This window comes from Xyrauchen texanus, chromosome 22 (genome assembly GCF_025860055.1).
Source record: "Xyrauchen texanus isolate HMW12.3.18 chromosome 22, RBS_HiC_50CHRs, whole genome shotgun sequence".
NCBI classification, from domain to species: Eukaryota; Metazoa; Chordata; class Actinopteri; order Cypriniformes; family Catostomidae; genus Xyrauchen; species Xyrauchen texanus.
The window spans coordinates 28,915,937-28,933,177 of record NC_068297.1 but is presented as its reverse complement, the minus strand read 5'-3'; the positions used below and the strand labels follow the sequence as shown (position 1 = coordinate 28,933,177).

Sequence of the window (17,241 nt, the reverse complement as noted above, 5' to 3'; positions counted from 1 at the left end):
TCCGACTGCCTGGGCTGGAGAAGGTTCCGCTTGAGCTCTCATGTGCGGTGAGACGCGAAGCAACACGTTTAAAACTGTATCTGTGTAGTTGCATTCAACAGATAAGTTTAAAAAGGTATACTAGATGTTGTGCATTGGTATAATAGAAAGCACTAAATCAGTAGGTTAGGTCTCGACTGTTTAGCAGCCCCCGTTAGCCCCTGCTGGTAGATGCTGGATCTACACCCCATGATGGCAAACGCTTTTCACAGACTGTGATGACGCGTTTCCGCCTTATTTAGCAGCATCAATCTAGCAAACTTTTTGTTACCTCTCTAAAGAACAGATTCACCGGGGAGATTCTGCATACAGAACGTGACGGATCAGGACCTTTTTTGTGTCAATTTCTCAAAGTTCATGGTACTATATTATTCATTGCTAATATTTATGGATATAATTCTAAAAATGAAAACGGTCATTTATTCGAAACTTTAGAAGAACATATCCTTCAGGGGCTGTCGCAATTCCCGGAGCTCTCTATTATCATAGGGGGTGATTTTAATACTATTATAGACGGCTTTCTCGATTGTTTACCATCAAGGCCATCTTATACTCAAAATGCAAACCTTAAAAATGTTATGGAGAAATTTAATTTTGGTTAAGTTTCCTAATTCGTTGCGGTATACTTGGAGTCTGGTAACAAACAATCTCGTATAGATTATTGGTTAGTATCTGCATACAATCCTCAGATGTCTCTATCAATATGATTCCTTCACCGCTCAGTGACCATGAGGCTGTTCTTATTTCCATTAACCTCAGCACTGCTCCACATGCTATGGGTAGAAATTCATATTGGAAACTTAATAGTTCACTACTGCAATATGAACATATTAAAACAAAGGTTAAAAATCTTATTTTACGTCATTGGTATAAAGCACTTTCAGAAAAGAAATTCTTGCAGTAATTGGGAGCTACTGAAATTTGAGGTAGCCAACTACTTTCGAAAGCAGGGAAGCTTAATGGCAAAAGAAAGACATATTCAGCAGGACAATATTATTTCAAGATTAGCTGTCCTCTCCGTAAAATCATGCCCAAATGAAGACGAACAAGCTGAGTTAAACACCCTACAACTGGAATTGGACAAATTATACAAGAATAAGGCAGAAGGAGCCTTCGTTAGGTCAAGGAAGACATGGTTGGAAAAAGGGGAACAAAATTCTGCATATTTTTTTTGATTTGGAGAAATTTCATTTAAAAAATAATACAACTGAACAACTTAAAATAGATGGGGTTCTACAGTAGGTTATATTCATCTAAATTCTGTGAACACTCTGCTTCTCTATTTCTGAACTCTATTTCTGGAAATAATTTTAAGACCATCGACCCTGTGCAAAAAGAGTTCTGTGATAGTTCAATTACTATTGAGGAGGTCTTAAACGCTATCGCACTTATTAAGGTTAACAGATCTCCTGGGGTTGATGGTCTCACGGCCAAATTTTATAAAACCTTTTCTGATCTTATTGCCCCCTTTCTTAAAGAGGTTTATATTGAGAGTATAGAAAAAAAATTTCTTCTGCCTATTTTAACTCAAGGATTAATAATGCTGATTCCAAAACCAAAAAAAAGATCTATTGCTGTTAGATAACTGGAGACCAATTTCTCTATTAAATAATGATTATAAGATCTTTGCCTTAATCTTTGCAAATAGAATCAAGTCAGTTATGGACCCCATTATAGATGAGGCCCAATCTGGCTTCTTAAAGAAAATACATATTTCAAATAATATAAGATTAGTCTTAGACTTGTTGGACTACTCACATTTATGTACTGATAATGGATTTATACTTTTCTTAGATTTCTATAAAGCATTCAATACGGTAGAGCATGATTTTATTTTTAGGCCATTACAAAAATTTGGGTTTGGAGACTTTTTCTGTAAAGCTATACTAACAATGTATAGGAACGCAAACTTCTATTAAACTTAAAGGTGGTTCATTCTCTAGATTTGATCTAAAAAGCGGTATTAGACAAGGTTGTACAATCTCCCCTTATCTTTTTTTGTTCTGTACTCGGCTTGTGAATATTTATGTTAAATCAAGCCACTTAAAAGGTATATCTATTGCTGGCAGGGATATTATCATATCCCAGTTAGCAGACGATACTGCACTGTCCTGAAAGATCAGCATCAGGTCTCAGCCGCACTTATAGTATAGTATAGATATAAGTATAGATGCCTTTTCTAAAGCTTCTGGCCTTAGTTTAAACATCAGTAAATGTGAACTATTATCTATTAAAGACTGCCAGTTACAACAGATTGCTAATATCCCAGTGAAGGAATCAATTACATATTTGGGGATTATTATCTCAAAAGATCAAAAATCTAGATGTAAGATCAATTTTGATTCCATTCTTCAGAAAACTAAAGCAAAGTTGAATCACTGGCTTTTGAGGGATTTATCTCTAAAAGGTAGAGTTTTGTTGTGTAAAGCTGAGGGACTGTCAAGATTAGTATTTGCTGCCACTTCACTCGATGTGTCTAAAGAGATGTGTAAAGTTATTGATACTGCTTTATTTAATTTTCTTGGAGAAACAAAACACATTATATTAGGAAATCTATAAAAATGAATACTTATGAATCAGGTGGATTGAACTTCCTTGATTTTTGTACTCTAAATAATATTTTAAAAATTAATTGGATTAGACATTTCATTCTAAATCCAAATTCTCTCTGGAATTCTATACCCAATTTTGTTTTCTCCAAAATAGGTGGTCTTGAGTTTCTCTTGATTTGCAATTACAATTGACAAAATCCCTCTGAATTTATCTTCCTTTCATAAACAAATGTTGCTGGCTTGGTCCCTGTTATATAAGCATAACTTTTCACCCCATAGATATTTAATGACCGTTTGACCTAGAGACATGAAACCAACTGTAAAACACTCAGAATATTATTCTTTATTCAGCACAAGACTTGTTTTTGGGAGTAAATGTTCCATACTTTTTATACAGATATTATAATTCTATTGTCATTGAGTTTAACAGATTTATTGGGATAATTGAATCATATAGAATGTAAATTCCACAAACAGAGCCTTGTGTCATGAAATGAATATTTTTTAGAAACATTTCACATTTGTTGATATACCTATATTTAAATTAAGTAGTAGTGCGTAAATTGTGACTTTTTTTTTTTTTGTAAGGATAACAATAAATTGGGCAGCAGTAGTTGTTGAAGCAGCCAAAAAAAAAAAAAAAATGTATGAGTTTTGACTTCATTAGTCGCATGTACGTTTAATGTAAGAGATAACGTATGTTCATTCTACTTTTTCAGTTGTTATAATATTATTAAATCTATATCATAATAAATTATTTCATTCTTGTACTCTGCTGTAACAATTAACCAGTGCTGACAGTAAAAGGATATTGGCAGCACACAGGTTTATAGATGACAGTTCACTTGTGGAATTTGGCATCATTTCAGAAAAGCCAAGGACAAGAAATACTAATATTGCGAAACAAAAAATAAACTAATGTAGATAGAGGACAGTGCTTTTTCTCTTTTACAAGATCGGAAACAGTAGACAGTCTTCGGCATTTTTGCAGCAGGTGGTTCCTTAGGAGATTATTCATCATCACGTAAGATTTTGTGAGTGTTAGAGAAACTAATTACATATTCCACCTGCTATATGATGATTTAGTGCACTTATGTATTTTCCAGTTTCAAAAACAGATTACTACCAGTATTTATTAATTAGTTTTTTTTACACAATATCTGTTTTCTAACACAATATCTTCTACTCTAACACCACTGTATATTACGTGTATAGTAATCTCTGGACTTTAGATAAGTGCATATATTTTGGTGTCTTCCACTGGATGTTGCGTTCCAATTTGATGCGTGCATATACATCACTCAACCACAAGTTTTCTTCTGTGCAAAGGCAAAATGAAGCTCCTGATTCTGGCTGCACTCCTTGGACTGTCCATTGCCCAGCACAACCCAAATACTAAATATGGTAGGACCTCCATCGTTCATCTGTTTGAGTGGCGCTGGGCAGATATAGCAGCAGAATGTGAGAGATACCTGGCACCAAATGGCTATGGTGGGGTTCAGGTTTGTGTAGAATTAACTTCTTACTGATGCCAGCATAAATAACTTCCTGCTGAATGGTATATACTGTGTGTATATATATATATATATATATATATATATATATATATACACACACACACACACACTACCGGTCAAAAGTTTTGAAACACTTGACTGAAATGTTTCTCATGATCTTAAAAATCTTTGAAGGCGTATGCTTAAATATTGGAAATTAGTTTTGTAGACAAAAATATAATTGTGACACCATATTAATTTGTTTCAATATAAAACTAAAATATTTATAAAAAAACTTATTTAAAATTGATGACTTGGACCAAATAATAAAGACAAGGAGCCACTAAGTGCCCAACATAGATGGGAACTCCTTCAATACTGTTTAAAATCATCCCAGGGTAAAACCTCGAGAAGTTGGTTGAGAAAATGTCACGAGTTCATGTCTGCAAATTCTAGGCAAAGGGTGACTACTTTGAAGATGCTAAAATAAAACACAGTTTTGATTTATTTTTTATTTTGTTTAGTCACAACAATAAATTCCATAGTTTTGATGACTTTACTATCATTCTAAAATGTGAAGAAAATAAATTATAATTAAGAATGAGTGTTTCAAAACGTTTGACTGGTAGTGGGTATATATATATATATATATATATATATATATATATATCTTTTGATACAACTGTATGTAACATTTTTAAACTTTTTTTTATATGATTTTGTTAAAACATATTTTTACAGATGCGTATGAATGAAGCTTATGCACATGGTAATATTTGCTTTTGATCTGTCAGATCTCTCCCCCCAGTGAGAGTATCGTGATTTCCAATCCTTGGAACCCTTGGTGGCAAAGGTATCAACCAGTCAGTTACAACTTGTGCTCTAGATCAGGAACCGAGGAAGAGCTGAGCGACATGATTATACGCTGTAACAAAGTTGGGGTAAAGTCTCATGGTATCACACTGCTCAAGATGACCAAATGACAACAATAAAAATTCTATTGAATAAAATAAAATCAAAATGTAATAATGGTTATGCAAATAACAATAAACTTGAAAAAGAAGTAAAAAACAATTGACATATGTTAATATGCTCTCAAGGTTTAAAGGGATAGTTCACTCAGAAATTAAAATTGTCTCATCATTTACTCACACTCATGCCATCCCAGATGTTTATGTTGAGGTTCTGCATTAGATTGGCTGCTCTGTCAGTATGTGCTTGTTTCATGTGCATTTATTGTCATTTTTGTTTGACAGTTCACTTGGGAGAAAGTTGGTAATGAGCATCTTGATACCACTTAACTCTAACCTTAACCTCCTGTTCCGGTTGCTGCTGGCACACTGCACGAGTGTTTGTAGCTTGCTAGCATTGCTTATTCTTATACGTTAATTGTTTTATCCTTTGCCATTTTACAGCATGCTTAATCTTTTCGACTTTTCTACTGTTTCAACTGCGTGTATTTACCGCACGCACCCCTTTTTCTCTAATTTTTCTTTTCCACCCGTGTACATCTTGTGTCTCGACTGCGTGCATTTGTTTCTCAACGGTGTTTTACTTGGATTATTGCATCAGTCTCAAACATCTGCTGATTAAGAACCACATCGATCTCAAACCCTCGCCACTCGAGAACAACCATAACAACCACAACAAACAATTGCGGTAAGTCATGGCATCTGCTCATGTTATCCTGCATTGCATGCCTTATATTTATTATAGCTTCTTCAATCAGCAGTGAGGGATTTACACATAGTAAATATAAGGAATTAGTCAGGCTGTTGGAGAAGGTTAATGAGTTAGAGATAACACTTCTGAATGCTAGTCGAGGTCAGTGAGAAAGAGAAGTGGGTAGATACTGTTTAGGATGCGGGTAGTACGGCGAGCCCCCGCAACAGGGCTTCTGGGTGACGTCTTGGCGGCATACTTGCTCAGCAAAGCATCACCACTCTCACATTCCTGTTATCGTTTCCAATCAATTCTCCCCACTTAGTGATGCACCCACTGAGAATCGTGTTGAAAGAGCCCTAATAATTGGTGATTCTATTGTAAGGAACGTGGAAATAGAGACTCCAGACACTATTTTTAAATGCATTTCCAAGGCATGAGCGTCTGACATCAGATAAAATGTACAAGTGCTGGCTAATGCTAAACGTAAATTTTCTAAAATTGTTATTCATGTTGGTACTAACGATGTCTGGCTTTGCCAGTCGGAGATCCTTAAACATAATTGTGGCAGGGTGGAGGGCGGGGCCGGCCAGGGATAAAGGTCGACTGCGGGGGATCGTGCGGGAGAGAGAGATCGTTTACGGACATGTGTGTTTGTGTCCTTGTTTTAAGTTTCTCATTAAAATATTATTTATATCGTCAAGCCGGTTCTCGCTTCCTCCTTTCCATTGATCCCTTTACAATAATGTTAAAGAGGTGTGTGAACTATCAAAAAAGATGTCAGACATTGTAATATGCTCCGGCTCCCTCCCTTCTCATTGTGGTGACGAGGTTTAGACTAGATTAGTGTCACTGAATGGCTGGATGTCTGAGTGGTGTCCAGAGAATAGCATAGAATTTGTAGACAATTGGAAGAGTTTTTGGGGTAGACGTGACCTGCTAAAGAGAGACAGACTCCATCCCTCCAGGGAAGGTGCTGCTCTCCTCTCTAGTAATTTGGCTCATAGTCTTAATAGTGATAGTATTTGACTATCTGGGGCCTAGGACAGACAGGAAAATGGAGCACGAGTGGAAGAATACAAAATTTGAGGTATTTCGCAGTGCATGGAAGGATAGTGTCTGTAGCTACAGACAGGCACTAAAAGCTGCCGGGTCAGCATATTTGAGCAAACTCATTGAAAATAACCAAAACAATCCTAGGTGTTTATTCAGTACTGTGGCTAAATTGGTTAGGAATAAAGCCTCAACATAACCAGATATTACGTCGCAGCACAATAAAAATAACTTTAAAATGAATAACTAAAAAAATGTCTTTACTGATAAAATTGAAATAATCATAAATAAAATTGGAACTATGCAATCAACAGTCACCGCAACTCAGAAAACAGTGTCTCATTATTTTCAACAAAAGCAACTTCAATCCTTCACTGTCATAGTTCATGAAGTGCCAACAAAACTTATCAAAAAATGCCTGTTCTTGACAGTTTATGACTTTCTTCTACAGAACACTAATGAAGATTTTAAGAAGAATATCTCAGCTCTGTTGGTCATCACATTGCAAGTGAATGATGATCAGAATTTTGAATCTCCAAAAGCACATAAAGGCAGCGTAAAAGTAATCCATAAAACTCTACTGATTTAATCCATATCTTCAGAAGAGTCATGATAGGTGTGGATGAGAAACAGATAAATATTTAAGTTATTTTTTTCTATAAATCTCCACCTTTGACCAGCCCCAAACAGTAAGTGGCAAAATTTTAATTTTTTGGTCAACTATCCCTTTAACTTGTCTGGAGGTAGAGCAAGTAGAGCCTTAACCTAATTCCTGGAACAACATTTTCATTAATCAATTTATTAATACATTTTTCTGGAGTCCTCCATAAACCACAAACATCTGCAAACTTACATTCAGGTGTGATGTCGTTCTGTTCTGGTATAGACCTTATTTGCACTAGCGCAATCTTTGATTTTTAATGGGAATGAGACTGTGAAAGACAGATGTACAGTCTCTCATGGGACTCTACTGCAGTTTAAAGTGTTTTTGGATCATTCCGCGGACAAAACATTGAAAACATATCTGTCCAAGAACATTCAGTATAAAAAGAACTCCAGAAAACACGAGTTTAAAATCAGTGATCTAGGAGCTTTTTACAGCTTTATACCATTCATGCCATTGAAGAGATGGTAAGTCTATCCCTCACAGCCTCAAACAGTCTTTCCCATTAAAAATCAAAGGCCTGTGTGCTACTGTGTTGTAGGTGAACATATATGTGGACGCAGTCATCAATCACATGTCTGGAGCTGGTGGTGGAGAGGGCAATCACTCCAGCTGTGGAACGTACTTCAATGCCAACAACAAAGACTTCCCCTCTGTCCCCTACTCATCCTGGGACTTTAATGATGGCAAATGTAAAACTGGCAATGGAGAGATTGGAAACTACAATGACATTTTCCAGGTTCATTTTCTTGATTGACATTTATTTAGTCATTTGTTTTTCTACAGTACTTATAGAGAAGTTACATGTTCTCATACTTCGTGTTGACAGGTTAGAGATTGCCGCTTGGTGAGTCTCCTGGATTTGGCCCTGGAGAAGGACTACGTTCGAGAAAAAGTGGCTGAATACATGAACAAACTGATCAATATGGGTGTGGCTGGATTCAGAGTAGATGCTTGCAAGCACATGTGGCCTGGTGACCTCAGTAGTGTGTTTGGTAGACTCAAGACCCTGAATACCACTTGGTTTTCACCTGGCACCAAACCCTTCATTTATCAAGAGGTATTACCACCCAATGAAGACCAGAGTTGACTTAAATGGATGTTAAAAGCATTAAAACAAATATTTTATTTCCTTCAGATTATTGACTTGGGTGGGGAGGCCATTAAAGCCAGTGAATACTTTGAGCTCGGGAGAGTAACAGAATTCAAGTACAGTGCAAAACTGGGGAAAGTGATTCGTAAATGGGATGGAGAAAAGCTAAAATACCTGAAGTATGCAACAATTATCTTTGATGAGAAGTAGATCATATGTAGTGATATCCTCAATCCTTAAGTAACTTGTGCTTATATTCATGCCTAGTAGTGTTTTGGTGGTTTGGCATTATTATAAGTGAGCTGTAAAAAGTATTTCATTTTAGGAACTGGGGAGAGGGTTGGGGTTTCCTGCCCTCTGATAAAGCCTTGGTGTTTGTGGACAATCATGATAATCAGAGAGGCCATGGTGCTGGTGGAGCTTCAGTTCTAACATTCTGGGACTCTAGGTAAAATCTTTAAGGTCTCCTTTTGTAAACAAATTCAAAACTGATGAAACCTTCTTCTGGTCTTGTTACAAGTACAGCAACCATCACTTTTGCGTGTGTGTGTGTAAATATGTTGTCTTTCATAGGCTTTACAAGATCGCTGCAGGGCTCATGTTGGCTCATCCATTTGGTGTGACTAGAGTGATGTCTAGCTATCGCTGGGATCGTAAAATTGTGAACGGAAAGGTAACCGTGCTCTCTAAAAATTATCTAAACAGAAATTCAACCCTAGAATGCATATGCAGCTTTACCAACATAAAATGCATATGTGGGTCGAAAAAGACCTAGGTGAAATCTAGATGCTTAATCTTTATTAAATTACCTATTTTTAAAGGAAAATTAACTGTAATGATTATTTTATTAATAATTTACATTTTTAAATGGTTTATATATTTTACATTTACTTTTGAAGAGTTTTACTCATTACAAATGGAGTAGGAGTTTTGAGTGACTATACAAAAACCTTTATAAAAGAAATAACCCGGGCAATTTCCATGTTTAGTGGTAACATACTGTGAAATGTTTCAAAAACTTAAAACAACAAAGCAAACGAATATAAGAGTGTATTGGACCAGGGCTATTAAAAGTGAACTAGGATGAAATGTTCTATATAGCAATATAATTGGCGTGGGTAAGAAACAGAACAATTTAAAAGTCCTTTTTACTCCGCTTTTTGTCTTCTACTGAAGAAAGAATGTCATACACGTCTGAGATGATATGAGGGTGAATAAATGATGATAGAATTTTCATTTCTGGGAAATGGAAAATGAAGTGTAAAACCAGTGTTCTGTGCATTGAATACCAAAGTAAACACATCTGGGTCATATAGTACACACATATGTATTCTAGGGGTAGTATTGCAACAAATATTCAACTAAATGTTAAAAAAAAAGTCAGTTGACATGGTCAAAGACACCTTAAGTGAGGAATACCTGAAGTATCAGATCAAAAGGCCACTTCATGTAAAAATATAGTCAAAAAGTGGACACACATGCATTTTAGGGTTAAAGGGATGCCTCATGTACTGAATTACTCTATTTTCTTTGTTACATGACTTGAGTATATATCTTAAGTATATTTAATTATATCCTATTGTAGGCCTACACTGTAGTGACCATTTCAAATAGCTGTAACATAAATGAAGTTACATAAATGGATGACATGCTGTATTGTATTTGTAAAACACGCATTCTTAAAGGTAAAAAATATTTCCTATACAATAAATTCTAAGGGGTAAATACTGCATGTCCCCTTAAAAAAAAAGTACATTTCTGACCGTGGTTGAGACACATGCACTTTGTTTTTCATTATATGAATGAACAGGACTATTAATCCATATGATTTCTTTCATTGTACACCGACACATGGCACAGGATGAGAATGACTGGATGGGCCCTCCAAGCAATTCTGATGGATCCACGAAGCCAGTACCCATCAACCCAGACTCCACCTGTGGTGATGGTTGGGTATGTGAGCACAGGTGGCGCCAAATAAAGTGGGTTTGATGTTCAGTATCTTTCTATTCAATGTCAAAACCTAGAATTATCTTGAATGCTCTATTTTCTGCCTACAGGAATATGGTGATTTTTCGCAATGTGGTCAGTGGCCAGCCGCTTTCCAACTGGTGGGACAACGGTAATAATCAGATCGCATTTAGCCGAGGCAGCAAGGGATTCATTGTCATCAACAATGATGACTGGTGAGAAGCAACACCTGCCCATGAGTGATTCAAATGTTAAATGTGTAATAATACAAAATAAGCACATAATGGGTCCTTAACTTGGTATCCCAGGGGACTGAATGAGACACTGAACACTGGCCTGCCCGGAGGCACGTACTGTGATGTCATCTCCGGAGATAAGAGTGGAGGCAGTTGCACGGGTAAACAGATCTCAGTGGGTTCTGATGGCCGTGCCACCTTCAACATCAGTAACACAGAGGAAGATCCATTCATTGCCATCCATGCTGACTCTAAATTGTAGATTCAGTTAGGATAAAATCCTAACTGAATTTGAACTGAATAATTATCCCCCTGAAATGGGAAGAACACAACATTAAAACTGAAACAAGACCATGCCAATGCTTTCAGTTTACAGCAGGCGAACATTGTAAACATTGGCATTTGAACATAAACAAATTTAATAGAAAATGAAACTGCAATTGTACATTAAACCTACCATGCTATATTAATTTAGTCCTTTTCTTTCTAATTTCATACAAGCTCACAGTAGAAAATTTAGGATTGAAAAAATACATTACATATAATTCTTGGATGTCAGGGGAGGAACCAGTGTAGAAAATAGTAACACCACTGATTAATTTCATGATAAAGATGATTTTGGAGATGGAGGAAACTATATATAAAAAAAGGCTAACATTGAAATCTTAAGAAATTGCCAAGACATTTCAGAAATGTATTAACAGCATAAAACCACTGACGAATGTACAGTTGAGTCTAGTTATGGCTATTTTCTTATTTAAATAAAATGTATAGGGATGGTTCACCTTTTCTCATCATTTAATCACTCTAATGTCTCCCAGATGTATATGACTGACTTTCTTCTGCAGAATCTCCCTCACAATCCACTCTGACCAGCAGAAAGGGGACTAATTAATACATAATTTTGGGTTCAGCCATATGCTCGAGGCTACATTTAAATAAATGTATGAATTAAACACTCTGGACACTTTTGTTCATACTGCTGCAAATGTGAGATAACGGGGTGTGACTTCTCCAATTAGTTTGATAGAAAGGCTTTGCAATGGCGAATTAGGGGCAAGAACTTCCTGTTCAATACAAAACCAGGCAGGGGCTCTCTCAGGTGGAAGCGACCAATGAGCCAAATGCCTGAGACCGAATGCATAATAATAAAACAAAATCTTGGGAAGGTCTAGCCTACTGAAATGTAATCTGGGATGTTTAACATTCCAAATAAAGGACTTTGCTATGCTATCAAATTGCTTGAAATAAGAGAGGGGGACATCTATAGGAAGAGATTGTAGCAGGTAGTTGAATTTTGGAATACAATTCATTTGAATAAGATTAACCTTCCCAATCATAGATAAATGTAATGAAGCCACATTGCTCAAAAACATTTTTATCAAAGGGTCAAAATTAACTAATTAAACTCCCTGGGAAAATAATACCCAAATACTTAATGCCCTGTTTGAGCCACTGGAAGACACCTGGGCATTATTGGGCTGTACGCTGTCAGAGCCAAAGCTTCGGATTTAGACCAACTGACTCTGTATCCTGAGAACTTAGAAAATGCAAGACATAGATCTAGTAGGGTCGGAGACGAATAATAAAATATATCATCTGCGTAAAGCAAAAGCTCATGCGCCACACCTCCCACCACCAGACCTGGAAAATCATTCTCCTTTCTTATCGCAGCTGCTAATGGTTCCGGGGCAAGACAGAACAATAATGGGGAAAGAGGGAAACCTGTCCAGAGTAAAATAATCTGAAATGATTCCATTTGTTTGTACCGTCGCTACTGGTTGTCTGTAAAGTAACTTAATCCATAAAAGTATGCCCGAACCTGTAAATTTCCAAAATCTTAAAAAGATAATCCCATTCTACCATATCAAATGCCTTTTCAGCATCCAGTGAGATGGCTGCAACCGGAGTCTGATCATTCACCACTTACCACATGATTTTGATGAAACACCTAATGTTATCAGAAGAGCTGCAGCCCCGAATAAACTCCACCTGATCTATATGTATAAGAGATGTCATAACTTAATCGGTTAGCCAAAATTCTTGACAATATTTTAACGTCTAGCTGGATCAGGGAAATTGGACGGTAACTCTTACACTTGCTTGGATCTTTGTCCTTTTTAAAAATCAGACTGATCCAGGCTTGTGTCATGGTTGGCGGAAGCTTTCCATTCTTTAATGAATCCATATAAACTTCTAACAAAAGTGTAGCCAGTTCTGTAGTATAAGATCTAAAAAATTCAGCGGCAACGCCATCTGGCCCCAGAGCCTTGCCTGTAGACAAGGCCTTAATTACCTCGCCAAGCTTCTCCAATGCTATCTCAGAATCAAGAATTTTTTTTTGCTCAGTCGTCAGTTTAGGAAGTTCTAATGGTTCCACAAAGTTTTTAATATCTTCATTGGTGGACGAAGACGTAGAACTATAAAGATAAAGATATAATTTTTTTAAAGTATTAATATCAATGGCCGAGGTAAATATTTCACCACCAGCAGATTTCACTGAGGGAATGGTAGAAAAAGACTACTCCTGTTTTATATATCTTGCCAGAAGCTTCCCTGCTTTGTCCCCGACTCAAAGTATGACTGTCTTGCCCTGAATAGCCAAAACTACACCTTCAGCTCCAAAATAGTATTATATCTGTATTTCAATCGGGTCAATTCTCTGAGGCCATTAGATGACATTTGCCACTTCAGTTCTGCCTCTGCACTTTTAATACTCCCTTCCAATTCCACAAGTTCTTGTGCTTTGGATTGTTTGATGAATGAGGCATACTGTATGATCTGACCCCTAAGAACCGTCTTAAGTGCCTTCCAAGCCACACCCACAGAGGATACTAAGGACCAGTTGGTCTCCATATAAACATTGATTTCAGCCTTTAAAATTTGTTAGAATTCGGGATTTTGCAAAAGGGATACAATAAAGTGCCAACTATATGATTTATTTTTCTCTGTATGTGGCAACACCTCTAAACTCACCAGAGCATGATCTGAGACTAAAATGTTTCCAATTAAGCAATCAACAACAGATGTAATTAGGGATTTAGATATGTAAAAACAAAATCTGTAGCAGATAAGTAAATCTTATGGACTGAAGAAAGAAAATGATAGTCCCTACCAGATAGCTTCAAAAGTCTCCAGATATCTGTAAGACCAAGATTTTTACACATCCTGTGAAGCGTCACCGTTGCTCTAGGGGGCTTACACACTTTTGCTTCACTATGATCAAGGACTGAAAGAATAAAGTCTTCTCCCAATATTATATCATGAGGGGTGCCAGCGGCTTGCAACATCCCTTTTAAAAACTGTGTCTTGCATAGTATATAGATGTCAATTTTAATGAAAGTGATTATGGAAGTGAAACTCCTGTGAAACTCTTATTATGACGCTATGAATCACAAAGTTGGTTACTCTGTAATAGCGTATACATTTTTTTAAATATGCATTATTTATGGTTATGATATGTCAAGAATTAAGTGATGCATTTTAAATGAAGAAACTGAGTCAGCCCTCAGTAGTCCTAACAGTATTCTGCTAGACATTTTTAAATCGTCCTGAATAGCATTTTTACCACTTTGACCACAGCAAAACTTTTTGGCATCCAAAGCAATCTCAAAATTTCCATGTTAAAAATCTTTTAAAGAAAAATGTAACTAGCCCAGCAATAAAGAGATGATGCTGTTTAAAGCTTCAAATATTGTGTTGTGGTGATGCCTTTAAATGTAGGTAGGGAAGTGTGTGTGTGTGTGTGTGTGTGTGTGTGTGTGTGTAACTGTACTTAACATGACCTTTAGCTGTCTGTGAACTTCCTGTTTGCTGGGATTTAAAAACAATATGTCGAGTAGAATTTGACTTTCATTTTGACTCTAACTCAGACTGAATGATAAGAAATATTGCAGTCATTCCCATAATCAGGACTGCCATCCTAAATTCAAATTTACCCTTGTTTTTAATGCCAAAGTGAAGATATCTGAAAACAAAATAAGATCTGGTAGATTGATTTAAAAGGACAGACATTAAACTTGACTAAATTACTAATTGGATGACACATTGATATGTTGATATTAAGTATTTGTAGTTATTAGCTCACTTTTACACTCTATTGTTGAGTAGCTTAGTGTGCAGAGGAGTGGTTTTTTTGCGGACAAGACTTGGCCTACAATTAAGGAGAAACTTGAGCCATATCTAGAGACAGGACTATCATAAGACTCTTTTTGATGCCCTAGCAACCACATAACAACACTCTAGCATCATGGTGCTGAGTTCTGCATGACTTTGTTGTGCATTAATTTCGTTCTTCAGCAGAACACAAATGAAGATTTATAGAAGAATATCTCAGGTCTGTAGGTCCATACAATGCAAGTGAATGAGTGCCAATATTTGAAGCTCAAAAATCCATATAAAGGCAGCATAAAAGTACTCCAGATGACTCCAGTGGTTAAATCCATATCATCTGAAGTGATATACAGGTGAAACTCGAAAAATTAGAATATCGTGCAAAAGTTCATTAATTTCAGTAATTCAACTTAAAAGGTGAAACTAATATATTATATAGACTCATTACAAGCAAAGTAAGATATTTCAAGCCTTTATTTGATATAATTTTGATGATTATGGCTTACAGCTTATGAAAACCCCAAATTCAGAATCTCAGAAAATTAGAATATTACATGAAATCAATAAAAAAAAAAAGGATTTTAAATACAGAAATGTTGGCCCTCTGAAAAGTATAATCATGCATATGTACTCAGTACTTGGTTTGGGCCCCTTTTGCATTAATTACTGCCTCAATGCGGAGTGGCATGGATGCTATCAGCCTGTGGCACTGCTGAGGTGTTATGGAAGACCAAGATGCTTCAATAGCGGCCTTCAGCTCTTCTGCATTGTTTGGTCTCATGTCTCATCTTTCTCTTAGCAATGCCCCATAGATTCTCTATGGGGTTCAGGTCAGGCGAGTTTGCTGGCCAATCAAGCACAGTAATACCATGGTCATTGAACCAGGTTTTGGTACTTTTGGCAGTGTGGGCAGGTGCCAAGTCCTGCTGGAAAATGAAGTCAGCATCTCTATAAAGCTTGTCTGCTGAAGGAAGCATGAAGTGCTCTAAAATGTCCCGGTAGACGGCTGCGTTGACTCTGGACTTAATAAAGCACAGTGGACCAACACCAGCCGATGACATGGCTCCCCAAACCAACACAGACTGTGGAAACTTCACACTGGACTTCAAGCATCTTGGATTGTGTGCCTCTCCATTCTTCCTCCAGACTCTGGGACCTTGGTTTCCAAATGAGATGCAAAATTTGCTCTCATCAGAAAAGAGGATTTTGGACCACTGAGCAACAGACCAGTTCTTTTTTCTTTAGCCCAGGTAAGACGTTTGACATTTGAAGCCCATGTCCAGGACCCGTCTGTGTGTGGTGGCTCTTGATGCAGTAACTCCAGCCTCAGTCCACTCCTTGTGAAGCTCCCCACACATTTGAATGGCCTTTTCCTGACAATCCTCTCCATGCTACGGTCATCCCTGCTGCTTGTGCACCTTTTTCTTCCACACTTTTCCCTTCCACTTAACTTTCTATTAATGTGCTTTGATACAGCACTTTGAGAACATCCAACTTCTTTTGCAATTACCTTTTGAGGCTTTCCCTCCTTGTGGAGGGTGTCAATGATGGTTTTCTGCACAACTGTCAGGTCAGCAGTCTTCCCCATGATTGTGAATTCAACTGAACCAGACTGAGAGACCATTTAAAGGCTCAGGAACCCTTTGCAGGTGTTTAGCTGATTAGAGTGTGACACTTTGAGCCTACAATACTGAACCTTTTCACAATATTCTAATTTTCTGAGATTCTGAATTTGGGGTTTTCATAAGCTGTAAACCATAATCATAAAAATTATATCAAATAAAGGCTTGAAATATCTTACTTTGCTTGTAATGAGTCTATATAATATCTTAGTTTCACCTTTTAAGTTGAATTACTGAAATTAATGAACTTTTGCACGATATTCTAATTTTTCGAGTTTCACCTGTAATAGGCGTGGGTGAGAAACAGATCAATATTTAAGTCAATTTTCCTTCACTTTCTCCTTCTTCTGTTTCACATTCTAAATGCATATAAACCCTCTACTGGAAAAGGAGAAGAATATATGACAAAAAATGACTGTAATATTGACCTGTTTCTCAACCACACCTGTCATATCGTACATGGATTTAAACACTGGAGTCATATGGATTACTTTTATGCTCCCTTTGCGTGGATTTTGGAGCTTCAAAATGTTGGTACCCATTCACTTGTGAGGACCTACAGAGCTGAAATATTCTTCTAAAAAATCTTCATTTTTGTTCTGCAGAAGAAAGTTCAGTCACATCTGGGATGTCAGGAGGGTGAGTAAATCATGAGGGAATTTTCAATTTTTGGTGAACTATCCCTTCAAGCTGGTTCCACAACACAATGATGTTTGACATAACCAATTATTTTTATTAAA

The 17,241-nt window shown here is 36.8% G+C and overlaps 1 protein-coding gene across 2 annotated transcripts; it reads left to right on the top strand.

The window, feature by feature from the left end:
* The first annotated feature begins 261 nt into the window (after nucleotides 1-261).
* On the top strand, nucleotides 262-11,793 carry amy2al1 (amylase alpha 2A-like 1). Of its 2 annotated transcripts, none has more exons than XM_052153789.1 (11): nucleotides 262-399; nucleotides 3,921-4,093; nucleotides 4,882-5,028; nucleotides 8,008-8,205; nucleotides 8,296-8,526; nucleotides 8,605-8,738; nucleotides 8,885-9,007; nucleotides 9,133-9,232; nucleotides 10,420-10,541; nucleotides 10,620-10,745; nucleotides 10,839-11,788. In XM_052153789.1, exons 2-11 carry the CDS (start codon nucleotides 3,926-3,928, stop codon nucleotides 11,026-11,028), a joined length of 1,539 nt encoding a protein of 512 aa, XP_052009749.1. In that variant the 5' UTR covers nucleotides 262-399; nucleotides 3,921-3,925; the 3' UTR covers nucleotides 11,029-11,788. The 2 variants fall into 2 exon arrangements, with proteins under 2 accessions (XP_052009749.1, XP_052009751.1); XM_052153791.1 differs by lacking the exon at nucleotides 262-399 and adding an exon at nucleotides 3,502-3,625 and having other exon boundaries at nucleotides 10,839-11,793.
* Nucleotides 11,794-17,241: the final 5,448 nt, after the last annotated feature.

Excerpts from the sequence above, each read along its gene's own strand:
- amy2al1 (XM_052153791.1), top strand. The coding sequence starts at position 3,926 with ATGAAGCTCCTGATTCTGGCTGCACTCCTTGGACTGTCCATTGCCCAG. Across the intron at positions 5,029-8,007 it reads TACGCTGTAACAAAGTTGGG|GTGAACATATATGTGGACGC; the intron begins GTAAAGTCTCAT and ends ACTGTGTTGTAG. Across the intron at positions 8,206-8,295 it reads ACTACAATGACATTTTCCAG|GTTAGAGATTGCCGCTTGGT; the intron begins GTTCATTTTCTT and ends TCGTGTTGACAG.